Here is a 13,311-nt window from a genome sequence, read left to right as displayed (position 1 = left end):
CATCCCCAGAAAAAGACCAGGATTCTTCAGATGGAATCTCAGAAGCCCAGGAGTTTGGTCTTTTTCCTTAGGGACCTCCATGGATCTCAGATACCCCTTCCAAACAGAGCAGTTCTAATAACATGAAAGCATTAAAAAAAAAAAAGGAGGTTTACTCTGTGCCAGGACCATGCTACCTTTATCTGTTTTCTATGCTTAGCTTGAAGAAAAAGGTTTCTCTGCTAAAGTGATGCTTGGAGCTAACTTGTGGGTATCTTTCCACTGCTAACATCCCAGGATAGCTTAACTATGGTCTGTCTACAGGACAAGTGGGAGGGGAACAAGCACCCAGGGGAGAGTGCTGGGGAAAGTGGACTGCCTGCCAAACAGACCTGCGGAACTTCACTGAAGAGGGAAAACATTCAGGAATGGGCTTCCTCATCACTTCCCAGGTCTGGCGAGGTCTTCTTTCTAAGAGTCAGATACTCCAAAGACTGAACTCCTCTGCAACTGTGGTGAACTCTCTAAATACTTTTCACTACATCTTGGAATAAGCTTTCAGCTTGATTTATTATAAGAACAAACACAAGAAATTCTATGTGATGTGGACGCGTCTGGACCAGTTAAATAGTCACAGATACCATGGTGTTAATGAGGCTGATGTCAGAGGCACAACTCACGTACAGACAGTTAACTGTGCTAAGCTGTGGCCTCCAAAAGCAGTCATGAGCCCAGATGGTCATTTCAGACACTTACGCCCTTGGTAGTAACACACTCCATGGGCACAGGGTGGGTGGGTGAGGATTTGGCAAAGCAGAACAACCCACAAGAAAGCTGAAAAGTCCATGTTCCAAAACTGCACAGAGCTATCACTGATCTATGACCAGAATATTCTGATGACAACTCACAATCAGCAAAATATTAAGTATCAAAGTTAAAATAGTTTTCTGAAATTGTTGATAAATCAGTCCCTCATTTTCTTAGCTATTCAGGCCTTAGCTTTTCATAATAAATCTTTAGGATTGGGAACAGGAAGATGAAATGCAAATTAAGTCATCTAAAATACTTGTCCTCTATATCTCATAAGTTATAAATTGTAATAACCCCCCAGATTTATTGAGCACACTCTGTGCCAGGCACTATTTTAAGTGCTTTATACATATTAACTCCTCTGATTCTATCAACTGAGAAACGTTCATTAATTCATTCCACAAATGGTAACTGACTGCTCTCTGCATTCTAGGAACGTCTCTGTATGCATACAATACTCAGGAAAGAGAAGAGGTAAACGTCTCTGTCTTCAGCAATAAAGGAAAATAAAGCATAGAAAATTTTTCTGTGACCTAAGGTCACAAAGATAGTAGCTAGGAAATGTGGTTCTAGAAATCCTGCTCTTAATGACTATATTTTTCTACTGAAGCTTTTTTCCAACCTAGAAGGAGGAAGCCTCAAAGAAAGCCCTAGAATCACAGAATTCTAACACCAAGAGGAAGATGTTATGTATCGTTTTGTCCAGATATACTCACGTGTGTCAAATCTCCTCACGTCCAAACCTTTGGAAGGTATCGCAAACATACAGCATCCTGTCTGTCTGAGCTTGGGTGTAGACTCCTTCCTCCTCAGCACAAGGTTCCAAGCACCCACGACTGGCTACCTAGACTACATCCTCATTATACACCGCTGCTGCAGCTAAGTCGCTTCAGTCGTGTCTGACTCTGTGCGACCCTATGGACAGCAGCCCACCAGGCTCCTCCGTCCACAGGATTCTCCAGGCAAGAGTACTGGAGTGGGATGCCATTTTCTTCTCGATCCTCATTATATAATCATCACATTTCTTGAGAGACTAAGAATCTTTGCCAAGGCCCCAAGGTAAGTAACTGGCCACGGTTAAGTTCAGAATGCAAGCCCAATGAGTTTTATCCCACACCCTACATTCTCATCCCTTTTACGTGATTACCTATGTTGAATATGTAAATTTCCCAATGAACCACATATAAGATCATACATATTCCATATATATAAAAGCAACTGAAAAAAGCAAAACAGTTTTTTTTTTAAACAATAATCTATCAGCATAACTTATTCAATACCATGGATTCTCACTCAAGTTAAAAAAGAGAAATGAAAATGGAACCAAATAAGTCTTTAGGCTATACAGTGTGTGATGCACTGTCTCAGTGCAAGGGACTTTTTTTTTTTTTTTAAATCTTCCACTTGGGAAACTGAAAGCACTCATGTATCCCACTCCCCATCCTCTGTGCTTCCATCCACATTTTTGTGTGTAGGACCTTTCAGGGATAGTTTCAGTGAAAGAAAGTCAGGTATAACGAACTCATAAAACCACCATTTTAATTACAGTTCAATAAAAACAGGGTAGAGGAATCTAGTACTGAGCTCTGTAAGAGCAAAGTGAAATGAGCTTTGGAATTCCAGAGGTTGCCGCCTGAGAAACAATGGATGGATTCAGTTTGGAGTCTACCAGGGGCTTCTCCAGCGGTCCCATGGTTAATGCAGGGATGGGGGCTGGGTCCTTGATCTGGGAACTAAGATCCCACATGCAATGGGGCAACTAAGCCCACAGGCCATAACTACTGAGCCTGCATGCCACAGCCAGAGAGCCGGCGCGCAGCAACAAAAGGTCAAGAGTCCTGTAAGTAGGAACTGACACAGCCAAGTCAATAAATAATTTTTTTTTTAAGTGACTCAGGTAACTTGGGAGCTGGCAGGACCTTGGGGTTCAAACGCTCCATAAGTGGGGTCCAAAGGCACTCGTTATATTTCTACTAATGTGCTGACAAGTTCTCTGGGTTTGAGTTAAGCCTATGAGATTTCTGAGCAACAACTCATCCTAAATTTAATTACTGGGTGACTCATAAGTATCTGCAGGACAACTGCATGGTCTAAATTGAGCTTCTTAATAAAAGTCCCATGGACCGCAAGGAGATCCAACCAGTCCATTCTAAAGGAGATCAGTCCTGGGATTTCTTTGGACGGACTGATGCTAAAGCTGAAACTCCAGTACTTTGGCCACCTCATGTGAAGAGTTGACTCACTGGAAAAGACTCTGATGCTGGGAGGGATTGGGGGCAGGAGGAGAAGGGGACGACAGAGGATGAGATGGCTGGATGGCATCACTGACTCGATGGACGTGAGTCTGAGGGAACTCCGGGAGTTGGTGATGGACAGGGAGGCCTGGCATGCTGCGATTCATGGGGTCGCAAAGAGTCGGACACGACTGAGCGACTGAACTGAACTGAACTGAACTGAATATCTAGTGAGTCCACATGGCATTATTCCAAATAAATGTTTTAAGAGCTGGAGATCCCTTAGTTTACAATATATGTATACAAATTCATACACGTGATCTAGGGATTGTATCTCCATCTCATAAAAAACATACAGACGTGATCAAAAGATAGATCCTCTGAAGGCAGTGAGCAGAGCTCAGATTACTAGAAAACCCTGTAGAATATACAAGATGGACAAGGAGCTGAGGTCAAGTGTTAGGAAGAAATAACCCATCTAGCAATTACTACAAGAAGATGAATAAACAGAGAAGCTGCAGCCCCGAACGGGACAAATGAGGCTGGGGGCCGGGGACCTCCTTCTCTTCCTGGCTGTGAGATCTAAGGTGGTTCTTGCCACCTGGGACAGGACAAGTAGCCTCTTCGGAAAGAAGCATCCTGTGACTACCTTCATAGAATTTCACGAGCACTCAGAAAACAGATAAAAAAGAAAGGCCAGTTCTCTGCAACAATTAAGTTTCATTCATTTGACAAATACTTACTGAACAACTACCATGCAGTCTTTGTTGCTTTAATTTAGAGCGAAGGAGTGCAGTTAAGTGACATCAGGAAAACAAAGTTTTCTTAAGCATGAAAACAAACTTTGCTTTAACTCTGGGTTTGCCCCCAAATATAATCAAACTCCTAAAATTAAAGAATGCCACAAGTGAGTTATAACCTACTTTCTTACAGTAACTTATCTACCCACATGCAGAAATCAAAGTTCAGGTTATATTTGTCGACTTTTTTGCAACTTGAAATTAATGCAGTTGCCACTGGTTCCCATTAAGGTTTTGCTTGGCAAGCAATTCAGGTGAGTGTGGGAGAGTATTTAAGTTTTGAAAGAAAAAAGTGCAATGAAACTTGTGCAGTAATAATCACTTTAAAGCCAAAATGCTTCCCAATGATAAGAGTCAAAGATTATTAATGTCATTTAAGGAAAAAAAAAAACAAAAAACCCTAGTAAGTGTTTCAAATTCTGAACCCACTAATACCATGAGAGCTGGCCCTGGATGGGCGCGTGCTGCGGAAGTAGCGGGGAGGCTGTACCTGCTGCCTGTTGTTCGGCGTGTGGGGGAGCATGGTGCACACGTGGAACATGAGCTCGTAGTCTTTGTATGTCGTGTACAGGGAGTGCGTTCCTGTAGAATCAGCTGAAAACAAAGATTAATTACAAGAACAAGTCAGGCCACTGCAGATTAGCAATTCAACACTTAGAAGGTCATTATCACAAAAGGCAATTCAGTTGAAAGGAACAGAAGGCCCCACTATAACGGAGCAGCGTCTCGGTGGCGGCGCTGCTGCTCTCACACCAGGCACTGTTCCTACCACTTTCCAGCCCGTGGCAGCTGCCTGGGTTTTCTTCATTTGCTCTCACACGCACTTTCTACTGAACACATGGTTTCCCCTCTCTTCTCTTCCGCATTCTTGCCTTCCCAGGGCTGATGACCCACATGGGAGAGATGCTTCAGCCACGAGGGGTACAGGTGAAGAGCAGAGGAGGAGGTATGGTCTGGCGCAGGCCTGGGTGCAATGATTCGATGGATCTGAGCTAGTCAGAAGCTGTCCTTGCCCCATACTGCGTGCGTGCGTGCGTGTGTGTGTTTACAGCTAATTCTTAGTTATTCCTGGGCACTTGACCCTCCAGAACTCAGAAAAATGAAACAGGATTGACTTCGTATGGAAATGTGGACAAAAGATATTAAGGATTTCTTTCCAGAATCATGGAACTAATTTTCTTTTCAACAGGCAATGCGATGATGCAGTCATATGATTAAGACCAAGGAGAATGAATGAGATCTCTTACTGTATATTATGCACTGAGACATGTTAAAAAACGATGACATCTGAATCCCTGGCAATCATACAGCTATTCATCTTTTCAAAAGCAGAACGATTCTTTGCAAATTCAAGACCCATCTGTATCATCAACAGATTACCTCACTGAGAATTTCAGATGCCAAGCCAACACGGTGACTATAAAACATCTAAGTAATGATTTTAGGATGGGGTTTTGAACCACCGTGCATACAGATAAAGATAAAAAGATAAACAGAAATTAAGAAGTAAAGAATTCTTACTGTCTTTCTCAATCCTTGAGCTGTATCTATTTTTCCACCTTTTAAAGAACAAGGAACAATACCATTCAATATTATTTAAAATGAAGTTTATTCCATTGGGTTTACTGGGAAAACTCTACATAGTTACCTAGGGCTAACTCTTTTTTTTTTTTAATCTGAAATTTAAAACTTTTTACTTTAAAAACATTAAAACACTTAATCTTCATGAGCATTTATTATTTTCTTTCTAAATCATGTAGTATTTATTCCCAGCATTTATATCCAATTCAGAAATAGTCCTGAAAATACTTTAGAAAAAAAATATACAGTTTTGCACTGCAAAGGTAGTCATAGAAGGCAATTTCATGAGTAAGGGGAGTATGTAGAATGTTTATCTATGGATACTGGTAGATTAACTTGCAGATGGTCAGAGAGTATGTTCATCTAATAAGCTGTATACTATCAAGTCCCCAAATAAAGACATTTTCTCTTTTAACTATTCATTAAATGCATATTTGTTATTTTTTCATAGGACTTTTTGGGGAGTAATTCTCCATTTCAACTGTCTTCTCTTAGGATCTTGACAGTAAAAGTGGCTTTGGAAGAGAGGAGGCTGGTCATGAAGGAACGATGACTCTTCTTTCCATGAAGAAATAACAGTGAGGGTCAGAGGATGAACTAACCCCGCAGGTTCAAGGACTCCCATCACAACACTACTCCAATGTTTAAAATTCAGTATGAGAGATGCTGACAGATGCTTAAGAGTCCTGGTCAGTGGGCTTCAGATTCAGGAAATTGCAATGAAAAAAGAAAAGTGCAATTCTGAGGGGAAGGGGGAGAAACACTTTAAAAAATGTGGTCATAGCTTGTCTATTCCAAGCCCATACTAAAGGATGAATTTCAGAAATTAAGCATTTTTAAAGTTTTCATCTCAACTATCAGTATGGCAACAGAAAAGGTAAACTCACAAGCTTGGTGGGGTTTGCTGCAAATATTTCTACTAAGAAAGAGATAAAGGGTCATCTAGGGCAGTCTTTGGTTTTATCTCTGCACCGAACTAAAGAAAGGTGGCCACAGCCTGGGGTCTGTGTTCTACAGCTCAGCAAAGCAACTCAGCGGCTCATGGCCCTTCTGTGCCTACCCCACATCATTCTGTACTCAAGAGAGAAATGGCTCATTTTAAAGCTGGAGGGGACATCTCAGATACTCTAGCCCAAATACTCTGAATTTTCTTTGTGAATAAAATATGGCCCAGATTTTACCAAGGTCCTGCAGCAGGCAGAATTAAAACGGAAACAGTGGGGGACTTCCCTGGTGGTCCACTGGTTAGCAATCCACCTTCCAATGCAGGGGACGTGGGTTCAATCCCTGGTTGGAGAACTGAGATCCCACATGCCTCTGGGCAACTAAGCCCACTGGCAACAACTCGAGATGCCCAAATGCCAACCCCACATGCAACAACTAAGACCCAGCACAGACAAAAATAAATAAATAAACATTAAAAAATTAAACACAATTCTCCTGAACGTAAGATTTTCTTGCCCATTGCATAAAAGGCGTAACTTTCATCCGACCATTCTATGAAACACAACTGTTAGAAAGTTCCTCTAAGGGGAAGACGTGCCATGATTTCTTTGTCTCTCATAGAACACCTTGCTCATAAAAATACGAATCAACGTGTCAAAATTTTGTTCTTATTTCCTTGAGCTAACATGATTAGCATGACATCTGTAAGGTATTAAAGATATCTCCTAGGTCATAAAAACTCCAAGCTGATGTCAATTCTGTACATAGGGGAAAAAAAGTATTTGCACTCTCTACGCTGTAGTTTTATAGAACGTATACATCAGGAGCTCTTAAAATGTCCCCTCATCCCTCCCACAGCAGAAGGACAACAGACATGCAGAGCAGCAATGAGCCCATGAAGAATGAGCTCATTCTTCAGGAAGGCGTCCCTAAGGGCAGCATGCTTAGCGGTTGTATGGTAGTCTGTAGGTAAGGGGAGCTTGGCAGAGAAAAAAGAAAGAAAATTCAGAAAAGGCCTCAGTGATCTTTCTTAAAAGAAGTGGACACTCACAATAGGTATCATATATTATTTTCTAACCTTTACATTTCTGAGGCATGAGCAATGCACATTCAACTTAATAGTCAAGCTCCAGCCTTGACACGACACACAGGGCTTTGTACGTGAGCCAACTTTTCTCCAGATATTGTGATCTATCCTCTAAGGGTCGCTTTCAAAAACAAAAAAAACAAATGTTGCCTATAAGCACGTATAAATGGAATCTAGAAGAATAGTACTGATGAATCTATTTGCAGGGAAGGAACGGAGACATAGAGAATGGACTTGTTGACACAGTGAGAGGAGAGGTGAAGAGGAACTGATAAAGTAGCATTGTCATATATATACAATGATGCCTGGTAAAGAATCTGCCTGCCAAGCAGGAAACTCAGGTTCAATCCCTGGGTCAGGAAGATCCCCTGGAGGAGGAAATGGCAACCCACTCCAGTATTCTTGCCTGGAGAATCCCGTAGGCAGAGGAGCCTGGCGGGCTACAGTCCATGGGGTCAAAAATGAGTCAGATACGACTGAGAGCACACGTGTGGACAGACAGCTGCTGGGAAGCTGTTGTACAGCACAGGGAGCTCAACCCTGTCCTCTGTGATGACCTAGAAAGGTGGGATGGGAGGGGCTCAAGCCGGGGGGAGGCTCAACATATGGATACTTACGGCTGATTCACACTGTTGCATGGCAGAAACCAACACAACGTTGTAAAGCAATTATCTTCCAGGTTAAAAAAAAAAAAAAAAAAAGACTGAAACCCCAGAACTGATGACAAGCCAGGCACAGGAAGCATGGCACCACTCTGTTGTAGGCAAGAGTCACTGATGGTAGCAAGGTGAGACCTGGGGCCACAGGGCCTTGGTTCCAATCCTGGCTGATGCTCCCCCAGGACAGGTCCCCACTGACCCCTCCTAGAGGGCTGGATGCCCTCACAGAACCACCTTTTACTCACTCTTCAGTAAAAGGGCAAGCAAATCACTGCTTGACGATAGGCAGAATTTCCCCAAATACACAAAATTACCCTACCTGGTATTTTCAGGTGTGTTGAGAGCAACTAAGTAACAACACAGATAAAAGGGTTGAATATTTAGAGTTTATGAGGACCATAAGGAACAGGATTATCGAAATGAAGAGTCAAGACAAATTCACACATAGGAGGGAACCCAGGGGTGCCCCACTTGAGAGAATCTGACTAAGGTCCTTGGAAAACAGGATGTGTCAGCTTTTTAATGAGAGCTTCAGCTCCCCAGGTAATACCATGAGAAAGGCTATGGACAAGATAAGGCTGCAAGATGGCCTGCATGGATGTGGAAATATTTAGACGTTTCAGAAATGAATGCAAGGGTTGGTCAAGCTGCAGGGGGACAGGGTGGAACACAGAGGTGAGGCGAGAAGAAAAAAGAACATAAAAGATTCTTCACAGAATCCTGGGGGATCTCTGCTCTTGTTACAAAGGAAGAAGAACTGACTTTTGAGATTATGTCAGACACAATGCCCTTGAGAAATGTGCTTTCCTTGCTCATCTGAGTGCATGGGTGTGCTTAGTTGCTCAGTCGTGTCCAACTTTGGGACCCCATGAACTGTAGCCCACCCTGCTCCTCTGTCCATGGAATTCTCCAGGCAAGAATACTGGAGTGGGTAGCCATTCCCTTCTCCAGGGGATTTTCCCGACCCAGGGATTGAACCCAGATCTCCTGCATTGCAGATGGATACTTTACCACCTGAGCTACCAGGGAAGCCCCCCTGCTCATCTGAGGAAATTCCAACTCCATCCCCAGTAAGCTGGCTCAGCCACTGCTGGGGTCAGGAACAGGAGGGCGCAGGACCACTCACTTAGATGTCTGCGGTGTGCCTACCTTTGAGGAATTAAATTTGTGCAGACACCCAAGTCTGAAGCTTACTTTTATTGTCCAGCTGAGCTCGATATTTACTAAATCCTTTCAGCCGCACTCTCTGGCCCAGCAGATCAAGGAATTCTTCAAAAGCTGGACCTGCCGTCTCGTTGTTATACATTTCCTCTTCGGTACTCTGGCCAGCTTTGCAGTACAGAATCCCAATCTTGTGCTGAAAGCTCAGCTGAAATGGGGGAAAAAGGTAAATTACTTGGCAAAAGTATCAGATGTGTACACCTGAAGCTAACACAATATTGTAAATCAGCTACGCTGTCAGTCGCTCAGTCACGTCTGACACTTTGTGACTCCACGAACTGCAGCCCGCCAGGCTCCTCTGTCCATGGGATTTTATCAGGCAAGAATAGTGGATCAGGTACTATTCCCTTTTCCAGGGCATCTTCCTGACCCATGGAATGAACCTGGGTCTCCCGCACTGCAGGCAGATTCTTTACCGTCTGAGCCACCAGGGAAGGCCATACTCCGATATAAAACATAAAATATATTTAAAAAAATTAAAAAGCATCACACAAGCTAACTTCAGTAAAATGAAAATTATAGGAGCTGAGAATTCTGTTCACAGGAAAGCATGCCAGGACAATTTCCAGAAGCTAAAAAAAGTAATCAACTGTCATTCTGCAAAACCCTACAAATTCATAACAAACCCAGAGACCTGAAAATAACAGCTGGAGAAATGTCAGACAACCTAAGAAATACAGTGAATGGCCTTGCCTACATGGGAGTTTGCAGGTTTCCAAAACAGACAGCTAGGATCAAACATTTATTTAAAAATAGAGCTGTGGAAACATCTTATACCCTCTGTATAGTAAATAGCATTATCTTCGAAGTTAGAAAGAAAAAAAAAGCTGTATATTTTCAGAAGTTTTCCCTCTCTGGTTCTTAATGCTTTTTTGTTGTCATTATTTGAACATTCATGGAAATATGAAAGACTGTAATGGAAAAAACAACTCAAATTAAGGTCTGGGGAGGAAAGACTCCCACTGAAAATTGTGATCCATGTATATTGATAGAATAATGTCTTATTTCCATAAACGTAACTCTGGCTGAGCCATTACAGTCATTTCTACATTTTTGACTATCTTGAAAACATATGCTAAATATACAATAGACCATAAAGAACTTTAATAGCAACTGAAGGGTTCCTGCGATAATTCTGTCTCTCTGTCCATCCATGCCATGATGGAAGGTACCACACTTCTTTCTCCTAAGGCAGGAGAGACATGGGATCCACGTTTACAGCTTTTTAATTTTCCCTAAAGAGGAACTACCCATCAAACACAAAAGCAGGGCACTTTATCCTACTAGCAGCAATCTGAGCCTCAAAGACTGATGAATTATCAGCCCTCCCCAATTCCCTAAAGGCATCTGTCCACAACACTGTTCACTTTTATTATCAAACTGTAAAACAGAGCCTTTAATCAAAACTCAGAGCTGACTCTATCAGTAAAATAGGGTAAAATGGTACTAATTTCTCTCGAGTAGCACAGTGATGGCAGCAGTCTCATCCGAGTGACCTATGACACTTACAATCCAAGAAAGGGAGGGATACGTCCGCTATGCATCTCAGTGGAGGTGCTGGGGAAGCTCAGAGCTGAGCAGGCAGCAGAGCACCAGGACAGGTGCTGTGCCCTGACTGAGAGCTATGCGGGAGGGGAGGAACCAAAGCGATGACTCCCTGTTCACCATCTGACCGTGCGCCACCTACAGGGATGGCTCCTGGGGCTCGGGGGAGGGAAGGGGAGACAGCACATGGGCCTGGTGTTCTGCCCAAATCACCCAAATCACACTGAGGACACGGTTCCAGGCTCCGAGTGCGGGCCTGTGAGATGCTGGGTTTAAGCTGCTAGCATCATGAACTGTGCTGATTTCCCTGGTGGCTCAGACAGTGAAGAATCCGCCTGCGATGCAGGAGACGTGGATTCAATCCCTGGGTCGGGGAGACCCCCTGGAGGAGGGAATGGCTCCCCACTCCAGTACCCTCGCCTAGAGAATCCCACGGACAGAGGAGCCAGGCAGAGAGTCAGACATGACTGAGCGATTAACATTTACTTACTAGGTCTTTAGTAACATCAAGACAAAACACACTTCTATGCACCCAGGGACTGAGGAATAAACGTTTCTGATCAACTCAAGTAACGAAACAAATGAGACACCACACTTACTGCAAAGGGACCATCATCTTAAAAAAAAATAAGTGTAAGACAAATGCCTCGTACTATTTCACTATAAACATTCATTGTTCTGAGTGATTCGGAAGACACTGCAGGACCGTGAAGTACTTTAGGGAACCCTTGGGACTGACAGGTGTCACCGCAGATGTGATGACATTGGTGACTATCAGAATCCGGATTAGTTCTCTAGCGTGACCCATGGATGACTCTCCACCTCCTCAGAGCTGTGATGTTTCGACCTCTCTTCTGCCCTCTCCAGTTGTCTGGCCCCAGCCTTACAGCGAGTCCCCCTGAAATTCTGTGATGTGATTAGCAGGCACGCATACCAGCACCCCGGGACCACACATTCCCGCACCCCTATCTCCTCTGCACCCAGCAGGGGTGGCTGCACCATCAACTGCATCCTAGGAGCTCACTGTCCCAGGGCTGCTCCCCACCCTGCTCACTACTCCCCTGGAGCCCTGTCACCTCCTCCAGCACCACCCTGCCTTCTCCGTGCCCTCCCACACCTGTGGCTTGTCCCAGGGTGCCCCACCATCTCCAGCAGCAACCTCTGGGGAGCAGGCCTGGGGTAAAGCCATCTCTGGCCCCAGGGTTGGGGGCTGGGGTGGCCCCGGTGGCTGAAGCAGGGCCCTCTCTGGACATACATAGTTTCTCTCCAGTCCCTACCCTTGTGGACATGATGCTTTTGTGACTCAAGAATAGTTAATAGTGAAAGTCGCTGAGTTCTGTCTGACTGTTTGGGACCCCATGGACTATACAGTTCATGGAATTCTCCAGGCCAGAATAGTGGAGTGGAGTGGGTAGCCATTCCCTTCTCCAGGGGATCTTCCCAACGCAGGGATCGAACCCAGGTCTCCGGCATTGCAGGCAGATTCTTTACCAGCTGAGCCACAAGGGAAGCCCAAGCAGGGACCAAATACCCAGATAACTGAAACCCCCTCGGGGCTTCTGTGCTGAGTGCAGGGCTATTCGCTCACATATCCTTTCTTCCAGCTTCCAGACAAATGAGCGCGTCTACATCCCAACTGGGAAGAGAATTCGCCTTTCATCCAAGAAGTCCTGGGCCCATGGATGTGGCTAGGAGAGGCTTCAAAGCCCCCAGGTGTCCTTCCCAGCCCCCATCTCCAGTGGAGATGCCCTCTTACACACACACACACACACACACACCACTTGGGCCTGCCCCTCCATACACACACACTCACCACCTTGTCCTCTGTGACCTGTGTGCCAGTGGGAGAGGATGCAAGATGGGACTTTGGAGACAGAACCATCTCCAGCGACTGAGGATTCACCAGTGGCCAGTGTAGCGCAAGTCCAATAAAAGAACAGAATGGGATGTTGTGTGGAGGAAGACACAGCTCTCCGTCTCTTAGAGACCTCATGAAATCAACTGCAATGCAATATATGGAGGCTGACCCCTCCCACCCACGGTTTATCAGAAAGCTGGCACGATTCCAAGGGGAGGACAGACCCCAGCTCTCCATGAACTAAAACCCCCAATTCTCTTGGAACAAACTTCGTCTCTAAGGCCTCTACACCCACACCTGAGGTCACCTTTAACCACACCTTCACTCCCACTGACCCTCCTTAACTGTTCTGATGTGAACTGCACCAGGCTCAGAGTCCTGGGGGGAACCTCAGGGAACCAGGAACCTCGGGCATCACCACAGTCAAAAACTGAAAACACCCACTTGTCAAAACTCTATACTGCTTCCCTGTCCAGGGCTGAACACACAGACCCTGCATAGACAGGCAGACAGTCCCCAGCCCCCTGAGAATGGATCAAGACCGCACGCTCTGTACCCAAGGCCAGAAACTCTGTAATTATTGACCAGAAAA

At 44.6% G+C, this 13,311-nt stretch overlaps 1 protein-coding gene across 5 annotated transcripts in view; it reads right to left on the bottom strand.

Annotated features, from left to right (window-relative positions):
* SIPA1L2 (signal induced proliferation associated 1 like 2) overlaps positions 1 to 13,311 on the bottom strand; it is a 246,651-nt gene that overhangs the window by 78,424 nt on the left and 154,916 nt on the right. For all 5 annotated transcript variants that reach the window (XM_040242739.1, XM_040242738.1, XM_040242742.1 and 2 more), the window contains exons 6-7: positions 9,290 to 9,464; positions 4,314 to 4,417 (exon numbers count right to left, since the gene is read on the bottom strand). In XM_040242739.1, coding sequence (XP_040098673.1) covers positions 4,314 to 4,417; positions 9,290 to 9,464 — 279 coding nt within the window. The remainder of the gene's footprint in view (positions 1 to 4,313; positions 4,418 to 9,289; positions 9,465 to 13,311) is intronic.

This window comes from Oryx dammah, unplaced genomic scaffold (genome assembly GCF_014754425.2).
Source record: "Oryx dammah isolate SB20612 unplaced genomic scaffold, SCBI_Odam_1.1 HiC_scaffold_6, whole genome shotgun sequence".
In the NCBI taxonomy this organism is placed as follows: domain Eukaryota; kingdom Metazoa; phylum Chordata; class Mammalia; order Artiodactyla; family Bovidae; genus Oryx; species Oryx dammah.
The sequence above is the reverse complement of the archived record's forward strand: the minus strand, read 5'-3'. Positions and strand labels throughout refer to the sequence as shown.